General features: G+C 34.1%; 1 protein-coding gene across 1 annotated transcript in view; it reads right to left on the bottom strand.

The window, feature by feature from the left end:
- MSH4 (mutS homolog 4) overlaps positions 1-20,826 on the bottom strand; it is a 116,079-nt gene that overhangs the window by 20,592 nt on the left and 74,661 nt on the right. The window contains exons 10-17 of the mRNA XM_007978253.3: positions 13,965-14,029; positions 12,647-12,816; positions 11,827-11,963; positions 10,792-10,895; positions 9,584-9,708; positions 6,831-7,031; positions 3,192-3,310; positions 1,749-1,877 (exon numbers count right to left, since the gene is read on the bottom strand). Coding sequence (XP_007976444.3) covers positions 1,749-1,877; positions 3,192-3,310; positions 6,831-7,031; positions 9,584-9,708; positions 10,792-10,895; positions 11,827-11,963; positions 12,647-12,816; positions 13,965-14,029 — 1,050 coding nt within the window. The remainder of the gene's footprint in view (positions 1-1,748; positions 1,878-3,191; positions 3,311-6,830; positions 7,032-9,583; positions 9,709-10,791; positions 10,896-11,826; positions 11,964-12,646; positions 12,817-13,964; positions 14,030-20,826) is intronic.

Below are 20,826 nucleotides of genomic sequence, written 5' to 3' on the forward strand. Positions count from 1 at the left end.
CACCTGGATCTCTGCTGCTTACAAGCAGTTGATTAAGAGTATATGATAGTGATATTTTACTTACTACTATTGTCAGATCACATCAGAACCAAGATTTGTATTAAGGTTCTCCAGAGAAAGAGAACCAACAGAGAGGGGGGCAGGGCAGGCGAGAGAGAGGGGGAGAGAGAGAGGGGGAGAGAGAGAGAGAGAGAGAGAGAGAGAGAGAGAGAGAGATAGAGAGAGAGAGAGAGAGAGAAACGGGCTCACGTGATTTATGAAGGCTAACAAGTACCAAGGTCTAAAATGGACTAGCTATAGGTCCAGGAGAGCCAATGGTACAACTCCAGTCCCAAGCTGGCAGGTTCGAGACCCAGAAAAAGCCAATGTTTCAGTTTGAGTCTGAAGGTAGTAAAGAAGGCTGCCTTCCATATTGTAGGCAGCCAGGAAGGAGGAGTTTCCTCTTACTCTTTGGAAAGCTTTTTGTTCTATTCAGGCTTGCATTTATTGAGTGGAACCCACCCACATTAGGGAGGGCAATCTGCTTTACTCAGTCTACCAATTCTAATCTCATCCAGAAACACCCTCACAGACTCAGCCAGAACAATGTTTGACCAAATGTCTGGGCACTCTGTGGCCCAGTCAAACTGACATGTAAAATTAACCATCAGAGGCACTAATTAGCTTTTAATTTTAAGTAAGACATGCACCTTATTTATATGAGAAATTGTAACTGACACATTCAAAATTACAAAGACTAATGTTATTTATTAACATTACTTTTGATTTATCACATACCCTTAAGTATAAAATAGATTTTTCTCATTCTATATAATAAATCATTATGAGCCAGGCATGATGGCTCAGCCTGCAATCACAGCACTTTGAGAGGCTGAAGTGAGTGGATTACTTGAGTCCAGGAATTCAAGACCAGCCTGGGTAACATGGTGAAACCCCGTCACTGCTAAAATACAAAAATTAGCTAAGCGTGGTGGTGCATGGCTATAGTCTCAGCTACTCAGGAGGCTGAGGCAGGAGGATCGCTTGAGCCTGAAAGGTGGAAGTTGCAGTGAGTCAAGATTGTGCCACTGCACTCCAGCATGGGCAACAAAGTGAGACCCTATCTCAAAAAATAAATAAATAAAATAAAAATAAATAAATCATCATGGACTTTCATTTAAGGTAAATAACTTCATCTTAGGGACATTTTAAGGTATCTTAAATAAGAAAAAGTATTTTTATTTAAGTTTTGTTCATATCTGTATATATTGTGAGCGATCATTTAAAAAGATATTTTGTAAATTAATTTAATAGAGTAAAAATCCATGTTTTACATAGTTGATACGTGAAAAACTACTTTCTTTAAAGGAATAAAATTTTAGGTAGGTAAAATAGATTTTCTGTAAAGTTACCTGAGTTGCCTAGTGCTTTCCTTCCTGTTGTAACATCATAGTCAACATTATTGCACAGGGAGACAATTACTGAAAGACCTTCATATTTTGCTACTTAACTTGATGAAATTAAAGCCAACTGACTAATTTCACATTATTTGAATTTCTCAATTTCATCTTTTCCTTATCCATATCATGGCTATCAAACTAATGATTCCCACTTTCATTGGAAATGAAGGAACAAAAATATAAATGCTATGATATCTGTTTACTATCTAAATTGTTTTAAAAGCTATTTGTGGGTGTCCGTAAAATTCAATAATAATAAAAGGATACATAAAAGGACTCAAAATTAATATACTTAAAATAAAAGAATACCTTTAAGCTCAGTAGATATTCACAAACAGCATAACAAATGCCAATACCTTCTTCTGTATTAGTACCTCTGCCAAGTTCATCAATTAATATGAGCGATTTGTCATTAGCATTATGTAGAATATATGCTATCTGAAATATACAATTTTAATATTTATTCATTGTAACCAAACAGCTGTCAATATCACAGGAAAAAATGAGGAGAAACGCAGTCTCTTTATAAGTTCATCTGAAATGTATCTTTATAGAGACGTCCTGCTGAGCAGAAAATAATACATTGTTTTCCTTTCTAAAAATCTCATGACTAATAATTCCAGAATAGCTGATGTATACATACACATATGCATATGTATATGAGACAACATAGAGTAAATAGTGATTATCTAAAATATTGATGCTTTAGATACAGTGAAAAAAAGCAATAAATTAAATGTTTAAGCACAAAGGTCATTTTCTTCTCCACAAATGACTAATCAATTACTGCTATAAAATATCCAAAACCATCTCTCAAATTTATTTAAGTATTACTCTATATCCTGTAAAGATGAAGTAAAGAAAAATTTAAGAAAAAACACCTAAGTCTTGATTCTTGGTTTAACAAGTTTAAATCCATGACCAATGGAGACCAAGACTTAAATTGACAGAAGTGCTCTTTTCCACTGAAGATTATTAACCTCTTTCTCAAAAATAGAATTTTACATTTATTATATTATGACACAATAGTAACTTTGATGGACATTTTACCTTTCTATGACACTAAGTTTTTTGAGGGCTAGGACGATTTAAAAATATACCTTAAGTGCCTGATATATTGCTACCATCTGTTATAGATATTCAATAAACAATAAATAATTACATAAATTGTGGGACAAATGATAACTTTAGTCACCACCTATCTACTTGAAGAAAATTATCCAACTAAACAGTGATCCTAAATTCTTAATACAGATATCCCAAGAGTTACACTTAATTCCTTTAGTTCTAAAGGCTACTTGATGTTTGCTCAATCAGAAATAGGTGATACTTTGGTACAGGAAGTGAAATTTCTATAAGGACAAAAAAGAAGATGATTTTTGGAAGCCTTCTAATACAGTAATCTTTTGTTTTAAAATCGAGCCTATGAAGAACAATAAATACTATGCAAAATGGTACTGAACCAGTTATCATTTCCTGAAGCCTTTTACTTATTCCCTATAAAAACATTTAGGCACGCTTTTATTACTTAATAACACTAGCTCTTTCTTTTAAAATTGTATTTTCAATAAAACATTATCTTCCATTTCCACTTAAATTGGAAATTAGGAGGCTGTCTCTGACTGCCCTCTGGCTCTTAGAAAAGGGTATAAGCACATTTGCATATTTTAGTATAAAAATATTTTATGTAATAACTGACCATTAGTGAGATAATTTAATGTTTTTAACATAAGAAAAGTTTTGTTTGGGTACCTCTTTCATTTCTTTCATAAATGTTGATGAATTTGTTTCGATATCATCATCAGTACTGAGTCTTGTAAAAATTTGTTTAGCAATTCTAAAGGAAGAATATTCTGCTGGAACATATGATCCTGTAAAATATAAGGTCAAGATAAATTGAAATGTGTTTATAAAATATAAGTACTAATTACATTTTGCACTTCTCAGATTATTTACAAGGATTATATGGTAGAAAGAACACTAGATATGGCCTTAGAAGACATGACCCCAGCCCTATCCCTTATTATACAAGCTTAAACAGCACTTAAACTTTCCCAGTTCTAGCCGGGAGTGGTGGCGGGAAACTGTGGTCCCAGCTACTCCGTAGGCTGAGGCAGGAGAATGGCGTGAACCGGGAGGCGGAGCTTGCAGTGAGCCGAGATCGCACCACTGCACTCCAGCCTGAGCGACAGAGAGAGACTATGTCTCAAAAAACAAAACAAAACAAAACAAAAAACAGTTGCCCTACCTACTGTACAAAGTTATCTGGAAGTTCAAATAAGACAGTAAATATTCAAGTACATAACAAAGAGACTGTTATAAACTCAATAAAATTTTTAAATAACTTACTTGAATGATAAAGAACATTTAAAATATTAAAATGTGAAGGGAATGCTTATAAAGCTTATGAATATGCCAGTTATACTGATCTATTCATTGTACATGGTATGCATTGAAACATCACTATGTATCTCTTAAATGTGTGCAATTATTATTTCAAAAATAAAATAAATTTAAAAAAGAAATATGAAAATCTGAAGCAAATACCTATAAAGCTGAAGTTAATAAAATCATTATAAAAAGATATAAAGAAATATCTGTGATTACAAACATGCAGAAACATTCAGAAGCAAATAAAAGCAAAACATTTAATAAAAAGAAAAAGAAAGTGAATTTTCACCCACAAGACTGTTTCTGCCCAAGAAGTTATTGAGCTAACTCATCTAAAATATTCGTTTCTTAAAAACAAATAATCTGATTAATGCACCCATCTCAATACAGAATAAAATCTAAAAGGCATTCTAACATTATAAGAAGATAAAATATACAAGTAGTTGAATGGGAAACGTACCACATATACAGAATTCTGTATAGATAAAATTGTGAAATAGTAGGTGCAAAAAAAACAAAGCCAGATTACTCCAAGACTGAAAACAAAAATAAGGATAAAGAATAGGGCTTAACTCTGAGGAATAAGGAGTAGCAAGAAAAGAGACCAAAAGTCAGGCTAATATTAATGAAAATAAAAGTAATAATCATAACAGTAGTAATTATAATAACTGCACCTATACCATTCGACATACTAGGTCTTTTATATCCACTCTTCCTAATTTTCAAAATAACCCAATAAATTGTGTATTATTTTTCTCATTTTACAAATGAAAAGTGGAGGCTCAGGACCCAGTGTGAGTGTATATATATACTGGGTAGTATATATAAGGTATTTTATATATATAATATATATAAGGTATTTTATATATATTTATATTACATATGGAAGGTATTTTATATATATACCTTATATATATATACAGACATAGCATATATTATTAAGCGGTATGTTTGTATTTTCTCTGCTCTCTTAACCTCCATCAAAAAGTTTCTCAACCTTTCTTATCTAGATTATTACAGAAGCCTCCTGGCTGGTATTTTTGCTTCTAGTCTAGCTCTCATCTATGCACCAGCTAGAATGATCTATCTAAAAGTTAAATCTGATCATACTATTCTCTTACTAAATGTCTTCAATAGCTCCCTACAGATTACTGGATAAAGCTCAATCTTCTCAGGTAAATACCTAAAACCCTCCATGACCTAATTACTGCCCATCTCTCCAACTTTATACCTTGCTACTCCTTACAGTTACTCTTTGCTCTATGAAGCAAAGGAAGTACAAAGCCTCTGGACTACTTTTTTGTAGTTCCTTGGGCACATCATAGCATTTTTTTTTTTTTCTTCTGAGTTTTAGAACATGCTCTTACCTCTGCCTGGGAAGTCTCCTTTTTCATACTTTCCCCTCAAATCCATAGCATTTTATTTTTATTACTTCAGTCCTTATAAAAATTATTAGAAGTAGGTGTTACCATAGTTTTTATTTGCAGATAGGAAAACCAAGGCTTAATGAGGTTAAGCAATTTGCCTAAGATTACACAGCTAGTAACTTGACAAGCTAGATCTGCCTTCCAAGTCTATGGTCCTAACTTCCATGCCTTTCAAGTCCCACTCGTGTCTTACGGTCAGACTATATGAGATATTATATATGTTTCAGGTGTTTCAGAGGTTTAAGATGGCCAGTGACAAGAGAAGTATCATTATCTTTAAGTATTTGAAGAGCTAATATTGGGAATAAATACTAGATTATTCTGTAGTATATAGAAGAATAAGGATAAATGAGTTGAAATTATAGAAATTGAGTTTCAGTTCAGTGTAATGAATACTCTAATTAAATTAGGGCTGTCCAGCAATTGGACAGCCTGCTTTTTTATGGAACAGAGTTCCTCATAGCTATTCAAATAGAAGTATTATGTCTTACATGAAGCAGTCAGTATTCTTATAAGGGGAGGGAAATTAGCTAAAATGTCCTTTTATTTCCAATAAACCTACAAAATCAATAAAATATTTACTCTTCATTAACTCATGCATCTCTGATTGTCCCAGTACTAAGGGTGAATTTATACTGTATCACCAATACTATTATTGCTTTGTTCTCCTTACAAATCATTACATTAGACCAAAGTTTCTTACCCATGACACTACTAGTAACTTGGGCTCCATAAATCTTTCGTGTGTGTGTGTGTATGGTGGGGTGAGGAAGGCTGGGGAGTGTGGAGAGGGAGAGCTGTTCTGTGCATTGTAGGATGTTTAACAGTATTCCTGGACTCTACACTCCCTTCAGTTGTGACAACCAAAAATGTTTCCAGATATTGCCAAATGCTGGGAGTTGGGAGGTAAGGGATCAAAACCACCCCTGCTTGAGAACCAGTTCATTTTGGCCAAGTATCTCATCTCTGATTCATACAGTTCTCAAGGAAATCCAGTTTTCAGAGATAGGAGTTAAGCTGTGCATCCATATTAAGAAATAGGTGACAATATTGGCTCAGTGACAGCCATTTAGATAAATATATGCACATGTGTATGTATAATATATCAACTGCTATAGCCAAGTTATTGGTACCCCTCAAGTTAAGGGAAATGTTTCTCTGCTCAATATTATATTTAATAATTTTGGAAAAAACTCACATGGGTTATTAAAGGCAACAGCTTAACCTACTCATTTCACTTTTTCTCACAAGGTTTGTTTTTGAACCAGAAATAATTGCATGATTCAGTTTAGTAATAATTGATGAAACTTTAATAGTTATAGTAAGAATGGTCCCACTTTTGTAGTATCCCAAAAACATTTTAGTGTAATGCAATTGAAATTGGATGAAGTTTAATGAATATTGAATAGTAAAGTTATATTCTACACAATAGACACACTGTAATATTTTTAGGTAACAGAATCTGCTCCAAACTGTTCTCGGGTTAATTAGGCACATGGACCCAAAAAAATTAGGCACAAAGCATTCTGAAAAGAGTGTCAAACTGGTCATTATAAATAAAGCTATAACTTACCAATCTGGGCCATAATCTGACAAAGAGCAATCTGTTTTAAATATGTGGATTTTCCACTCATGTTTGGTCCAGTTATGATCAAAAAATTACTCCCTTCTGTAATATAGGTATTGTTGGCAATAGGTTTTTCCGCAGATATTTTTTCAAGAATAGGATGCCATCCCTGTTTGATTGCTAAAGTATCAGTAAATTCAGGTCGAACTTAAGAAAAAAAAAAATAGAATGGTTTTTAAAGATTAATATATTTGTGTCCAAAGATTTCGTAGTGTGTATGTACTCTCTATATCTTAGTGATTTTCACACTGGTCAATTTGGAATAATAACATTAAGGTATTATATTATCCCAAATCCCCACCCAAATTCTTCTAAATTATAATAGACACACTCTAATCACTATCACAACTTTTATTCACTTTCTAGAGAACTCTAGAATTTAGTTCTTTACCATTGTTGAGCTCCAAAATAGTTTATAAAATTTTCAGCTTTGTGTAAATTAAAAAGAACCAAGTAGACCAGGCATGGTGGCTCATGCTGGTAATCCCAGCACTTTGGGAGGTCGAGGAGGGCAGACTGCTCGATTGCTTGAGCTCAGGAGTTCAAGACCAGCCTAGGCAACATGGTCAAACCCTATCTCTACAAAATATATATATTAGCCAGGCGTGATGGCTCATGCCTGTAGTCCCAGCTACTTGTGGGGCTGAGATAGGAGGATCTCTTGAGCCTGGGAGGTGAAGACTGCAGTGAGCTGAGACTGTGTCACTGCACTCCAGCCTGGGTGACAAAGTGAGTCCCTGTCTCAAAAAAATAAAAATAAAAATAAAAAAGAACCAAGTACTCATTGATTGTAACTTTAAAAATCATAATGTGTGGCCGGGCGCGGTGGCTCAAGCCTGTAATCCCAGCACTTTGGGAGGCCGAGACGGGCGGATCACGAGGTCAGGAGATTGAGACCATCCTGGCTGACACGGTGAAACCCCGTCTCTACTAAAAAATACAAAAAACTAGCCGGCGAGGTGGCGGGCGCCTGTAGTCCCAGCTACTCGGGAGGCTGAGGCAGGAGAATGGTGTAAACCCGGGAGGCGGAGCTTGCAGTGAGCTGAGATCCAGCCACTGCACTCCAGCCTGGGCGGCAGAGCGAGACTCCGTCTCAAAAAAAAAAAAAAAAAAAAAAAAAAAAAATCATAGTTTGTTACTGGTACTAGAGAGTTGCACATTTACTTACTCTACCTTAAACACTACTTCCCTACTTTAAATATTATTTCAAATTTGGCACACTTAGCATTTATTTATGTATTTATTAGAGACAGGGTCTTGGTCTGTTACCCAGGCTGGAAAGCGGTGGCAAAATCATAGTTTATTGCAGCCTCAAACTCCTGGGTTCAAGCCATCCTCCTGCCTCAGCCTCCCAAGTAGCTGGGAGTAGAGGCACCTGCCACAACTTCTCACCACTTTTTTTTTAAGAGATGAAGTCTTGCTATGTTGCCCAGACTGGTTTCAAATACCTAGCTTATAAATTGAGGTAAGATTATAGAATAAAATCAAATATAAAAATAATTATTTATAAGCCTATGTAGAAATGTTGTATAAAAGGAAATTTCAGAGAATAGAGAAGATCAACACAAATAATTTGTTAATTTATAGAAACAAATAAGGATCAGGTCTCTATGGATACCACCTGAGGTGAGGCGAGGAGGAAGAGGGTGAAAGGATATGTGAAAACCAAAATGTTACATACCTTTATCTAAAAGGCATAGATAAACTTGAAAACATTCATCATAAAAGTGAAGTTAGAAAAAAAATTTTAAGTATTTTCAAAAATTCATTCTTTATAGATATGGAGTTTCAGAATGATCCTTCTCAAACTAAAATGAAGCAATACTAAATCTCTTAATAGTTTTAAAAAAAAAACTACCATTGGAATATCTGACCCCTAAAGTACAGTTTTCACCCAAAGGAGATATAAAAGTTTGAAAAGTTTTGGCCTATAAAATACCAATAGAAAAAGTTAATATTTCCATAAGAAATATGAAAAAATCTTTAGATACTTCCCATAAAACTAAATTAACATAACATTTTATGAATTTTACTGCTGATTTACATTAGAAATTTCAATGTTTTTAATGTAATGAAGTCTACAATTATTCAACCATAATTATCACATACTAGTCCAGTAAATTTGCATACTGGAGTATGATAATAACTGGTAAGTTAGATAAGAAATGTCAAAGCACTAACTCGAAGTATTCATTTAACATGAGAAAATTACTTAACATTTATATTCATGGCCTTTGTATAGATTTGGGACATAAAAATAAATTACATAATTCCTAATTGTGGTATGTTCACATCTAAGGAGCTAGTGGATTAAAATGCTCACTCTGGAGATGCATTTCTCTCTATTAATATTTATCACACTGCTTCTAATAAGTATTCAGATTTGAACTTTATAAATTTAGATCATAGTCATTTTTACCAAGGAGACAGCTCTTGCAGTCTTTCTTATTCGGGGAATCTTTAGTTTCTTGCAATTTTTTCTTTTTGGTTTGCCAATTTTTGAGAGAAAAATTTTTTACTTCAAAAAAAAATTTTAAGGGTAATCTCACTTTCTTTATTTTGTGTCTTTGTCTAGGACCAGAGGCAAGAGACTCTATTTCAAGTTAAAAATTTTAAATGGCATAACTATTATATCAAATTGTTTGAAAGGAATACAAACTTAAGTATGCAATATGTTTATTCCAAAGAAAGCAACTTACCATAGTCAGAAAGAGTGCAGGCATGAGCAAATGACAGTAGCATATCCAGCATTGACACAGTGTCAGATAGTTTATATAAGCAATGAATATGTTCATAAATCTCACTAAGCAGTTTGCACACTATCCTGAAAACACATGTTTGGTAAGACATGTAATAATGTTTTTTCAAAAGGGACATACATTGTAAGTGTAAAATAATATTAAATTCACTGCCTGAAGTAAAATAATATTCACACCTGAGTTATACACTATACATAAAGCCTATTGTTCGACTGTCTCATTTTAGAGATGAGGAAATTGAAGTTTTTACTCAAGATCACAGATACTTAGTGGCAAAGAATCTATCTTCTGGTGTATTAACATCACATTTTTGAAATAACTGCTTTTATGTGATATGAATAAAATAAGTTTTTATTATTAAAATATTTGATATAGGTCAAATCAAGCCCTCATTATACTTGGAAACATCCCATTTGCTAATCACTTTATGAATTTGCAAATGTTAAGTTCAACACAAAAGCTATATGCATTTTCTCTCTCACCCATTTTTTCTTTGTTTCGCACTTGTTCTCTCATCACACACGTGCACACAGACACACTATCTGAATAATATAATTATTTTTTTATAAGGCAGAGTTATACTGTGATATAGTACAAAAAGTTTTTCTCTTGTAAAGATAAATATGTACCCAAAACTTACTATATATTAAAATGTTTGTGGTACATGCCTTGAAATTGTCTTGAAAGCCCAACTTTTCTCTTTATTACTTCAGCCTAATAAGTGTTCTAAATCTTCTACTTCTTCTTTCTGGCTGTATTGCTATTTCATGACCAGCAAAAGAACTGACACTATTGTGATATTGCTATTCAATTATTACTATCAAGGTATAAGAAGCTGAGGACTTACAGACCATAGAAAAAGAATAAACTGAATGAAGCCCAGGTAAGCCAATGATGTGCCAAGTTCTACATCATGGTAGAATGCATATTACAGAAATATCAATTATAATAGTATTTGTTTGCAATTAGATCTTCCCCGAAGCTTCTGTGAGGCTCAGTGATTCTAATCACAAAGACAGACTTCCTTTGCGAACATACTTAATTCTACAATTGTCTGTAATTAGATAACAATTAAACTAATACAATTGTAACAGTTTCTCAAATTAAACCAATTTAATTCAATATTCAAATATTTCAAATGCTCTTACATATAAGTCATGTGATAGATTTCTCTCAAAGATTCTTGGCATCTTTCATTCATTTTAATTAAATCTGCTGATGTAAAGCTATAAGAATTTTTCACTTTAGAAATCTGCTGGGAGATTAAAAAACAAATGTCAAGATAAGTGCACACTACTATGAAATATAACATAAGATTTTAAAGAACAGAAATATGGATATTTAAGTTAATCATTTTAATCTTTGAGATACGGTATCACAAAGAAAGTTCTAAATAACATTTGTGAAACATAAAAGGAAGATCACTTCAAAGGATAAAGCCAAATTTTTTTAACCCATACATTCATTTTTTTAAAGCAGGATATTTTGACCTAGTTCATCTGGGATGACTATTCTGATAGTTCTTAAAATGTTAAAAACACTACATCTTATTACCAAGTAACATGCATGATGGACATCAGAGATCCTCACTCCATCTCCAACCCCTGTTGCAGCTCTTGTCCTATATCTGAACCTCAACTCAAATCTCTAATCTTACTCAAGCTCTAAAAGCCTGAAAGCTAAATGGTTTGTTCTTATCAAAAAGTACCCCCAGGAAGCAGACAGAACAAAGGTTAGAGTGGGTTAGACTTTCCCAAACTGGTATATTGTAAAGGAGCTATATAGGAAAATATATTCCTGTGGTACAAAGGTTTGGAAATATTAGATTTTTTTAAAGTTAAGTAGATTTCTTTACTTCAGGACTTTTTAAACCTTTAACAGGCAAATGGTGTGGTATTTTCCTAATTTCTTTTTTCATAAACAGCTTTTGGATGTTCTTTCTTCATTTTCCTTTTTTTCTTACACCAGGCTCCCAGAACTGTGGAAAACACTGAGTTTGATATTTCTGCAAAAGCTTATAAATCACTCTTAGACTAGTATATTAATTAGGTAGGTGGGTAGGAATAGGAGAAGATATCGAACATTCAGAAATTTGGCTTGTAAAACTCAAGAAGTCCCAAAAATACGTAGATGTAATTCTATAAAATCAGCAACAATAATTTCCTAACCACTCTAAAATGAACCTTAATAAATTCTGAAGGAAGTTGATCATTAGGTAGGGCTAAACAGTCTGTAGTCATCTGGATGAAAAATCCTCGAGCAGAGCTAAAACTTGTCCTTAAAGGAAGACTATATTTTTCTCCAAGTTGTGATATCATTCCTGGTGACCAGAAACAAGAAAAACAAAAACAAAACAAAATAAATAAATTTTAATGAGAAAACCACTCTGTTTTAAAGTCATATGGTTTTTAAATTCTTATTGTTTTATACATAAATAAGAGGTCTTGTCGCTCTTTCAAACTCTAATAATTTTTTTTTTTTTTTTTTTTTTTTGAGACAGGATCTCACTCTGTCGCCCAGCCTGAGCACAGTGGCACAATCATAACTTACTGCAATCTCAACCTCCTGGGCTCAAGTGATCCTCCTACCTCAACCTCCTGAGTAGCTAGGATGACAGGCATACATCACCATGACTGGCAAATTTTTTCAGTTTTTGTAGAGACAACGTTTTGTCTCTACAAAAGACTAGCTGTATTGCTAAGGCTAGTTTCAAACTCCTGGACTCAAGCTATCAGCCGCCCTCCTTGGCCTCCCAAAGTGCTGGGATTACAGGCTTGAGCTACTACACCTGGCAATGGAAGGTTTTCAAAAGGAGTTTAGTATGAAGGCTGCCACATATGCTGTTTCCTTAAATGGCACTACATGCTAAATTTATGTTTTGGTAACAAAAAATAAATGTAAAATATGTATGGCTAGTCATCAGCAGCAAAAAAGGACAGCATGTCCTGAAAAGGCTGTTTCATCCCTACAAAACAGAAAAACATTATCAAAAAAATAAACTACCTGCTATGTCATCTACAATCTCTGTGTATGTTCTTCTTGCTATGTCAAGAAATTCATTTATGTTAGACCTCACTGCATAGCACTTCTGAGTCCTCATGTTCAGGCATCCTTTCATGTATCTTGCATCATCATTAATTACTGTTTTAATCTTTTCAAGTATGATTCCAAACCTAATATTAAGGCCAAAAGAAGAACATTATAGACAATAAGTCAGAGTTATCTTAATTTATAATTTGAATCACAGTTGATGATAGCAAATTTTTGTTCAAAGTTATTTTGAAATAACGAATTAAGCAACAAATATTTAAATTTACTTAAGTTAGAGCTGTGACTATTTCATATTTAAACTGTTTCATCAGTCAGGACTAGTCTAAAACAGCATCAGGACCCCAAGAACAATTCTACATCTGCTAATAGAACTCACAAATTATATATACTGATGTGCCTGTGGGTACAAAATATATCTCTAAAGAACTGTTATAAAAATTCTAGCTTCATGCTCATTCATTCAATAAACATTAACTTACACCATGTATCAAGCACTTCGCTAGGTGAAGAGATTCAGAGAAGAATAACATATGATCCCTGCCTTCAGTAGAGGCAACGGTCACTAAACACATATGTAGACAGCGTAACAGGAACCTCACAATTATCAGTGGTAAAGTGCAGTGATTATGCAAACCAGAAATCTGGTAACATATATTTTCCTCAACTTTTCCTTCATTCCATTCTATATTTTATTTGTAATTAAGCCAGTTTTATTATTAACTTCAATGTGTGACCTCACACAGGGTATATTTCTTCAATTAATAGGAGAATAGTTCTTAGGTATCACAAATCTTTTAAGTTCAGAACCAAGGTCTGGACTGAGCCAGTAGTTCTTCAGTCCACAACTACTGCTAATAATTTAATAGTGTTAAAATTAAACAGTATTTAGATTGTATTCAGTATTTATATCTATTATTTTTTGTTACATTAGACCCTTCCTGATTTAACAAAATGAAGAAATATATTTTTATTATTTGCAAGTCTTTCCATGGAGAATGGCTTTAAAAAGAAATATTAAAATTGTGCATGGATTTCAAGTTCTCATGCTATTCTAATTGTCTTTTAACACAAATAATCAATGTGTTGTTACCCTATTTATTGTACTTATAACATGAAATGTACAATTAGAATTTTGATGAATAGGTTAAAGATTCTGTTAACCAAAACTCAAGTAATTGTTCCATAGAATACAACTAGAGTATTTAAAATCAGTTATGATCAGGAAGAGGAGAATAATCTTATTTTTTAATAACAGTTGAGTGACAAAGACCTCTTGTCTTCCAAGGAACCATAGTAAGCTCTTAATAAAGGTGTGTTACAGTTCTTCATAGCAATCTAGTAAAGAATAAAATAAAAAAGTTAAGGATAATCAATTACAAGATCATTCAAACATATTATTTTACATTTGTTTAATACTTTATAGTTTACCAAGTGCTTTCTTCATTTCCTCATTTATATCCTCATAAAATATATTTTTAGCTATATAGCTGAGGATAGACAGTATCTTTCCCTTTTTCCAGATAAAGAGTACATGACTAATAAGTGCCATTCACTGCTTATTATAATTTTTATTTTTCTTGCCTCCCTACTAATTGTTAACACCCAACTACTTATAGATATAGGTACTTAAACAACTACTGTTGTACATTTAGAGTACTCTACATATAATTCCAAAATTTAGGTTAGATATACATTAAACAAAAAAATGCTTTGTATATTCATAAATAGAGTAATTTCTCAATTCTTGTATAGCAAAAATAGGAATTTTATTTTGCTTAATGAAAACTATGAGGGATCACTAACTAAATAAACAGAAAAGAAGAGGGGAAAGTATATTTAGCTTGACCATTACCTCCGTTTTTAGTTTGATATGAAGCAATGGTAATAACTTTTTTTGCTTATGAACAGAAAATAATATGCACAGACAGATAACTAAAAAATTCACCAAAACTGAAAGAAAAAAATTAAATCTATCGTTCCAAAGACAAACATTCTAAATATTACAGTATATTTCCTGCCAGTATCTAAAATAAATAATTTTATATCATTGTATGCTCCTTCCCCAACCCCTGACTTAATCCAGGTTGAGTATTTCTTACCCAAAATGCTTGGGATCAGAAGTTTCAGATTCTGGATTTTTTTCAGATTTTGGAATATTTGCATATGTACACAATGAGGTATCTTGGAGATTAAACCTGAGTCTAAACATGAAAATCATTTATGTTTCATACACACCTTATACACATAGCCTGAGGTAATTTTATATAGCACTTTAAATAATTTTGTGCATAAAAGTCTGTGTACATGGAACCACCAGAAAGCAAATGTGTCACTATTTCAGTCACTTATTTGTGATTGTTTGGCATCACTATCATTCCCAACTCTGAATTTATATGCTACCAATAAGCAATCATTTTTTAACATTTATTTACCCATAAGTACTTAACAGTAAAAAAAAAAAAAAAAAAAAAAGACATACCATTAATACAGTGAAAACATGTGTTCAGGGTAACAGGATGGTAGCACCCCCAGAGTACCTGCATTAGCTCTTAAACAACAGCAAGAACTAACAATTTTCAGTATCCACCTATGATGCTATATTTTGATTAAGAGGTTACAGTAAGCTGTACTTTATTTTTCTAAGTGAGATTAAACATCAGAAACAGTTAAGGGACCAGGAAGTGGGTATGCTAAGGATACGGAGGCATTTTGCTGGCCAGCTTTTTAAAATGTTTCCTCTAGAGTCATCTGCTTCATTAATAATGGTTTTTGTCATAGAAATTTCTCTTTAATTTTATAACTGACATGATTTCTTGCTCTGTTATGAATGTGTGCTGCTCCATTCTTATATGGTAAAAATAGGAATTTTATTTTGCTTAATAAGAACTGTAGATTTTCAACAAGCCCATCACACATTTTTACCATATATATAGGCGTTTTTTCTGCAGTGTTACAACAACATCTTCATCGTCATTACTGTCATGATCACCTTGAATCAGAACCATTTTGTCTATTTCATCATCTGTTGATTAATGAACAGCTGGAGCCTCATATTGATGTTAAAAATGTCAATTGGCCGGGCGCCATGGCTCACACCTGTAATCCCACCACTTTGGGGGCCAAGGTGGACAAATTGCTTGAGCTCAGGAGTTCAATATCAGCCTGGTCCACATGGCAAAACCCCATCTTTACCCAAAATACAAACAATTAGCTGGGCATGGTGGTGCATGCCTGTGGTCCCAGCCACTCAGGAGGCTGAGGTGGCAGGATGGCTTGAGTCTGGGAGGCAAACGTTGCAGTGAGCTGAGATTGCACCACTGCTCTCCAGCCTGGGTGACAGAGTGAGACCCATCTCAAATAATAAATGAATGAATGAATAAATAAATAAATAAATAAATAAATACAAACTTCAACACCCACTTCTTCCAGCTTACTGACAGACTCTGGAAGTACACATTTTGCATATTTTGGGAGGTCAGACATAATTTTTTCTCACTTGACATATGGAATCCTACAAAGTCACCACCTTGTTTTATCATCATCATTGAATAGCATCACAGGCCAGAGGTTGTGCCAGGCATGTACAACCATGTCTTTAGTAACTATGTTGCAAGCACTGGCAACAGCATATACGGCATTCTTCATGCTAAACTCCTTTTGAAAACCTTCCATCTGTAATCCCAGTGACTCAGAAGGATGACGCAGGTGGATTGCTCGAGGCCAGGAGTTCAAGACCAGCCTAGGCAACATAGCGAGACCCCTGTCTATAAGAAAAAATTTTTTAATTAGGTGGGTATAGTGACATATGCCTGTACTCCCAGCTACTCAGGAAAAGTGGGAGGATTACTTGAGCCTAGAAGTTCAAGGGTGCAGTGTGCCATGATTGTGCCACTGTACTCCATCCTAGGCACAGAGCAAGACTGCAACTGTAAAAAAAAATTCCACGTCTATGTTTCTGTTCACTGCTGCTAGCACGCTGTTCAAGAAAGTGTTTTTAAATTTACAAGAATAAAACAAACAAACAACTTCATTAAAAAGTAAGCAAGGACATGAACAGACACTTTTCTAAAGACATACATGTGGACAACAAACATGAAAATAAAGCTCAGTATCACTGATCATTAGAGAAATGTGAATCAAAACCACAATGAGATACCATATCACACCAGTCAGAATGGCTATTATTAAAAAGTCAAAAAACAACAGATGCTGGTGAGCTTGTAGAGAAAGAAGAACATTTATACACTGTTGGTGTATGAATGTAAATTAGCTCAACCATTGTGGAAAGCAGTGTGGCAATTCCTCAAAGAACTGAAAACAGAGATACCATTCGACCCAGCAATCCCATTACTGGGTATATATGCAGAGGAATATAAATCGTTTTACCATAAAGACAAATGCACATGAATGTTCAGTGCAGCACTGTTCACAATACAGCAAAGACATGGAATCAACCAAATAACCCATGAGTGACAGATTGGATAAAGAAAATGTGGTATATATACATCATGGAATACTATGCAGCTATATATATATATATATATACACACACACATACACATACATCTTTTGCAGGGACATGATGGAGCTGGAGGCCATTATCCTTAGCTAATTGACACACGAACGGAAAATCAAATACTGCATGTTTTCACTTAGAAGTGGGAGTTAAATGATGAGAACTCATGGACACAAAGATAGGAACAACAGATAATGGCGTTTGCTCGAGGGTGAAGGGTGAGAGGAGGAAGAGGAGCAGAAAAAATAACTATTGGGTACTAGGCTTAGTACCTTGGTGGTGAAATAATCTGTACAACAAACCCCCAAGACACAAGTTTACCCACATAACAAACATGCACATGTACCCCCAAAAGTAAAATAAAAATTAAAAATATTTTAAAAAGTGTTTTTATATTTACTCTTCATTGATCTAAGGATACTCTCATCGCAGTCACATGGCTGAATTAATGAAGTCACATTTAGGGGAAATTATATGGCATAAACATTATTTTTGACGCAAATTGCAGCTGGAGGATTAACAGAAGAGTTGTCAAGGAATAACAGGATATTTCAATCATCATCCAATCCGGATTCCCTGCAGTGAGCACGAGCTGCTGATGTAAAATGTTTGTGAGACCAATTGGGAAAAAAAAAGATGTCCCTGGTGATTCAGGCCTCTTTGTTAGCATAATAATGAACTGGTAAGAAATTCACTCCTTGAAAACTGAGGACATAAGGTTTTACCTATGACAGCACATTTACACTTACATGCGCCTGCTGCACTAGCACAGCCCAGCATAGTTGTTTTCTGTCCTTGGCATCCTTAATTCCCACAGGGGCTGCTTCATCACCTGTAGTCAGTGTCTTTCTGAGGCAATAATGCCAAAACAATGATGTTTAATCAGCATTATCGATTTGTTCTGGCATCAGATTTTCATCAGCAATGACCTTGGCAAACTCATCAATAAATTTCTCCAATGCTTCATGATCAGCAGATGCTCAATTACTATAAATCTTAAAAAATTTAATGTCATTTTCTTCTTAAATTTCTGCAACCAGCCTGTTAAATATTGACAGTTCCTTTCAATTTTCATTTCATTGTGATACATCTTCACTTGTTTCCTGATCAGTATACCGTTAAGTGACATGTGTTCACTGCAAAGCAGATGGACCCATTCTTTCTTTGTTTTTTTTTAAAATGTTATGCAGTGTTTTTCTATTTTTCATTAGCTTCTATTCATCATGTCAGCATAGAACTCAAACAGTTAATCTGTTTGTTTCTTTAGGTCATATCTGGCAGTCATTCTAACAGCATACACTTCTTTAAGACCTTTCACACTTATACCATTATCCAGTTTCTCCAACAGCTTGACTTTCTGTGTTATATATAAACGTTTAAGTGATTCCTCTTTTTCTTATCACTGTTACTGCAGGCCTTTATGACATTTTCTTTTTTTTGTTTTTTGTTTTTTTTATCTTAACCATTAGACCAAGCAGGCAATAAGCAAAAAACAGTAATGCACATCAGTCTTGGCCCTATGTGGGACATCATGGAAACTTGCCATTGGCACATCTGACCTGCCACTGTGTCATTGTATTACCCTTTGTGGGCATGTTTGCAGAGAACAATCTGGGAGTGCACAGAAAAGATATATTACAGATGAAGGGAGCTGGGAGGGTCTTTTTTCCCTTGAGGATGCTGAATAAACTGTGTTGAGTACCTGCATTTTGCCTGCAACCCATTATGTAAGATCAAGATGTAAAATTTTCCACTTGTGACATCACACTGGTACTCAAAATGTTTCTGAATCTGGAGCATTTAAAATTTTTAACTTTTCGGTTAGGGATGCTCAACTTACACTATATCATACATATAAAAAACTTTTCAAGGCAAAAATGTTTAATAATTCATCATATTCCAGTCTATGGAAAAAAAATAGTCTCTTCCTGTAATTACTGCAGTTCTACTCTACTTACAATTTCTCACTGACATAAATAAATAATACTGTAACAATTATAAATAAACAATACCATTGTTGGACATAAATACTGGCCAACATTTCTGAAAAGTTCTTTCAGACAAATCTCTAGAAGTAGTATTACGGGATCAAAAGATATATGTCATAAACATTTCCAGTACAATTTCCTGTAAAGTACGTGAAATTTGTATTTTTATCAGCTATTTAATAAGTTGTCTATCTCATAGATCTCTAATTAGAAATGAGTTACATTCATTAAGATAAATGAAAATGTCTGCTTCTTTGACAGATAAGAACTATGGTTTTAATTGGTATTGCTTCGATTAATAATGAGGTTAATATTTTTGGTACTATTTATTAATTACCTTGATTTCTTTCTTCAGGTCATTTTCCATATTTCCATTGGCTTTTCAATATTTTCTTATGAAATTACATGAGTTTTATGATGACAGAAATTTGTATTTTGTCTGTCTGATATGGTTAGGCTTTGTCTCCCCACCCAAGTCTCATCATAAATTATAATCCTTGTAATTCCCACAATCCCTGCTTTTCCAGGGAGAGACCAGATGGAGGTAATCGAATCATGTGGGCAGTTTCCCTCATGCTATTCTCATGATGGTGAGTGAGTTCTCACAAGATCTGATTGTTTTATAAGTGTATGGTAGTTCCTCCTGCATTCCCTCTCTTTCCTGCTGCCTTGTAACAAAGTTTCCTTGTTTCCCCTTCTCCTTTTGCCATGATTGTACCTTTCCTGAAGCTTACCCAGCCATACTGAACTGTGAGTAAATTAAATCTCTTTCCTTTATGAATCACCCAGTCTTGGGTAGTTCTTTATAGCAGTATGAAAACAGACTAATACACTGTCATTTGTTATAAATTTTTCCTATCTTTGTCTTTACTTTGCTTTTGACATACCAAAGTTTAAAATTTGTGTTTCATGAAATCTCTCAATATTTTTCTTGTGATTTATTCCATTTATTTCATTACAAGAAAGGTGATAACATTCTTGAAGTCTTTTGCCACATTACTTTAACTATATATATTTGTATTAGTCCATTCTCATGCTACTAAGAAAGACATACCCAAGACTGGGTAATTTATAAAGGAAAAAGGTTTAATTGACTCACAATACCACATGACTGGGGAGGCCTTACAGTCATGGCAGAAGGTGAATGTGGAGCAAAGTCATGTCTTACATGGCAGCAGGCAAGAAGAACATGTGCAGGGGAACTCCCCATTCAAACAACCATCAGATCATGTGAGACTTATTCACTACCAGGAGAAAAGGGTGGGGGAAACTGCTCTATGATTCAATGATCTCCACCTGGCCCTGTCCTTGACATGTGGGGATTATTATAACTCAAGGCGAAATTTGGGTGGGGACACAGCCCAATCATATTATTCTGCCCCTGGCCCCTACCAAATCTCATGTCTTCACATTTCAAAACCAATCATTCCTTCCAAAGAGTCTCCCAAAGTCTTAACTCATTTCAGCATTAACTCAAAAGTCCACAGTCCAAAGTCTCATCTGAGACAAGGCAGGTCCCTTCCGCCTATGAGCCTGTAAAACTGAAAAGCAAGTTAGTTACTTTCTAGATACAATTGGGGTACAGGCATTGGGTAAATATACCCATTTCAAATAGGAGAAAATGGCCA

The sequence above is a fragment of the Chlorocebus sabaeus genome, chromosome 20 (genome assembly GCF_047675955.1).
Source record: "Chlorocebus sabaeus isolate Y175 chromosome 20, mChlSab1.0.hap1, whole genome shotgun sequence".
In the NCBI taxonomy this organism is placed as follows: Eukaryota; Metazoa; Chordata; class Mammalia; order Primates; family Cercopithecidae; genus Chlorocebus; species Chlorocebus sabaeus.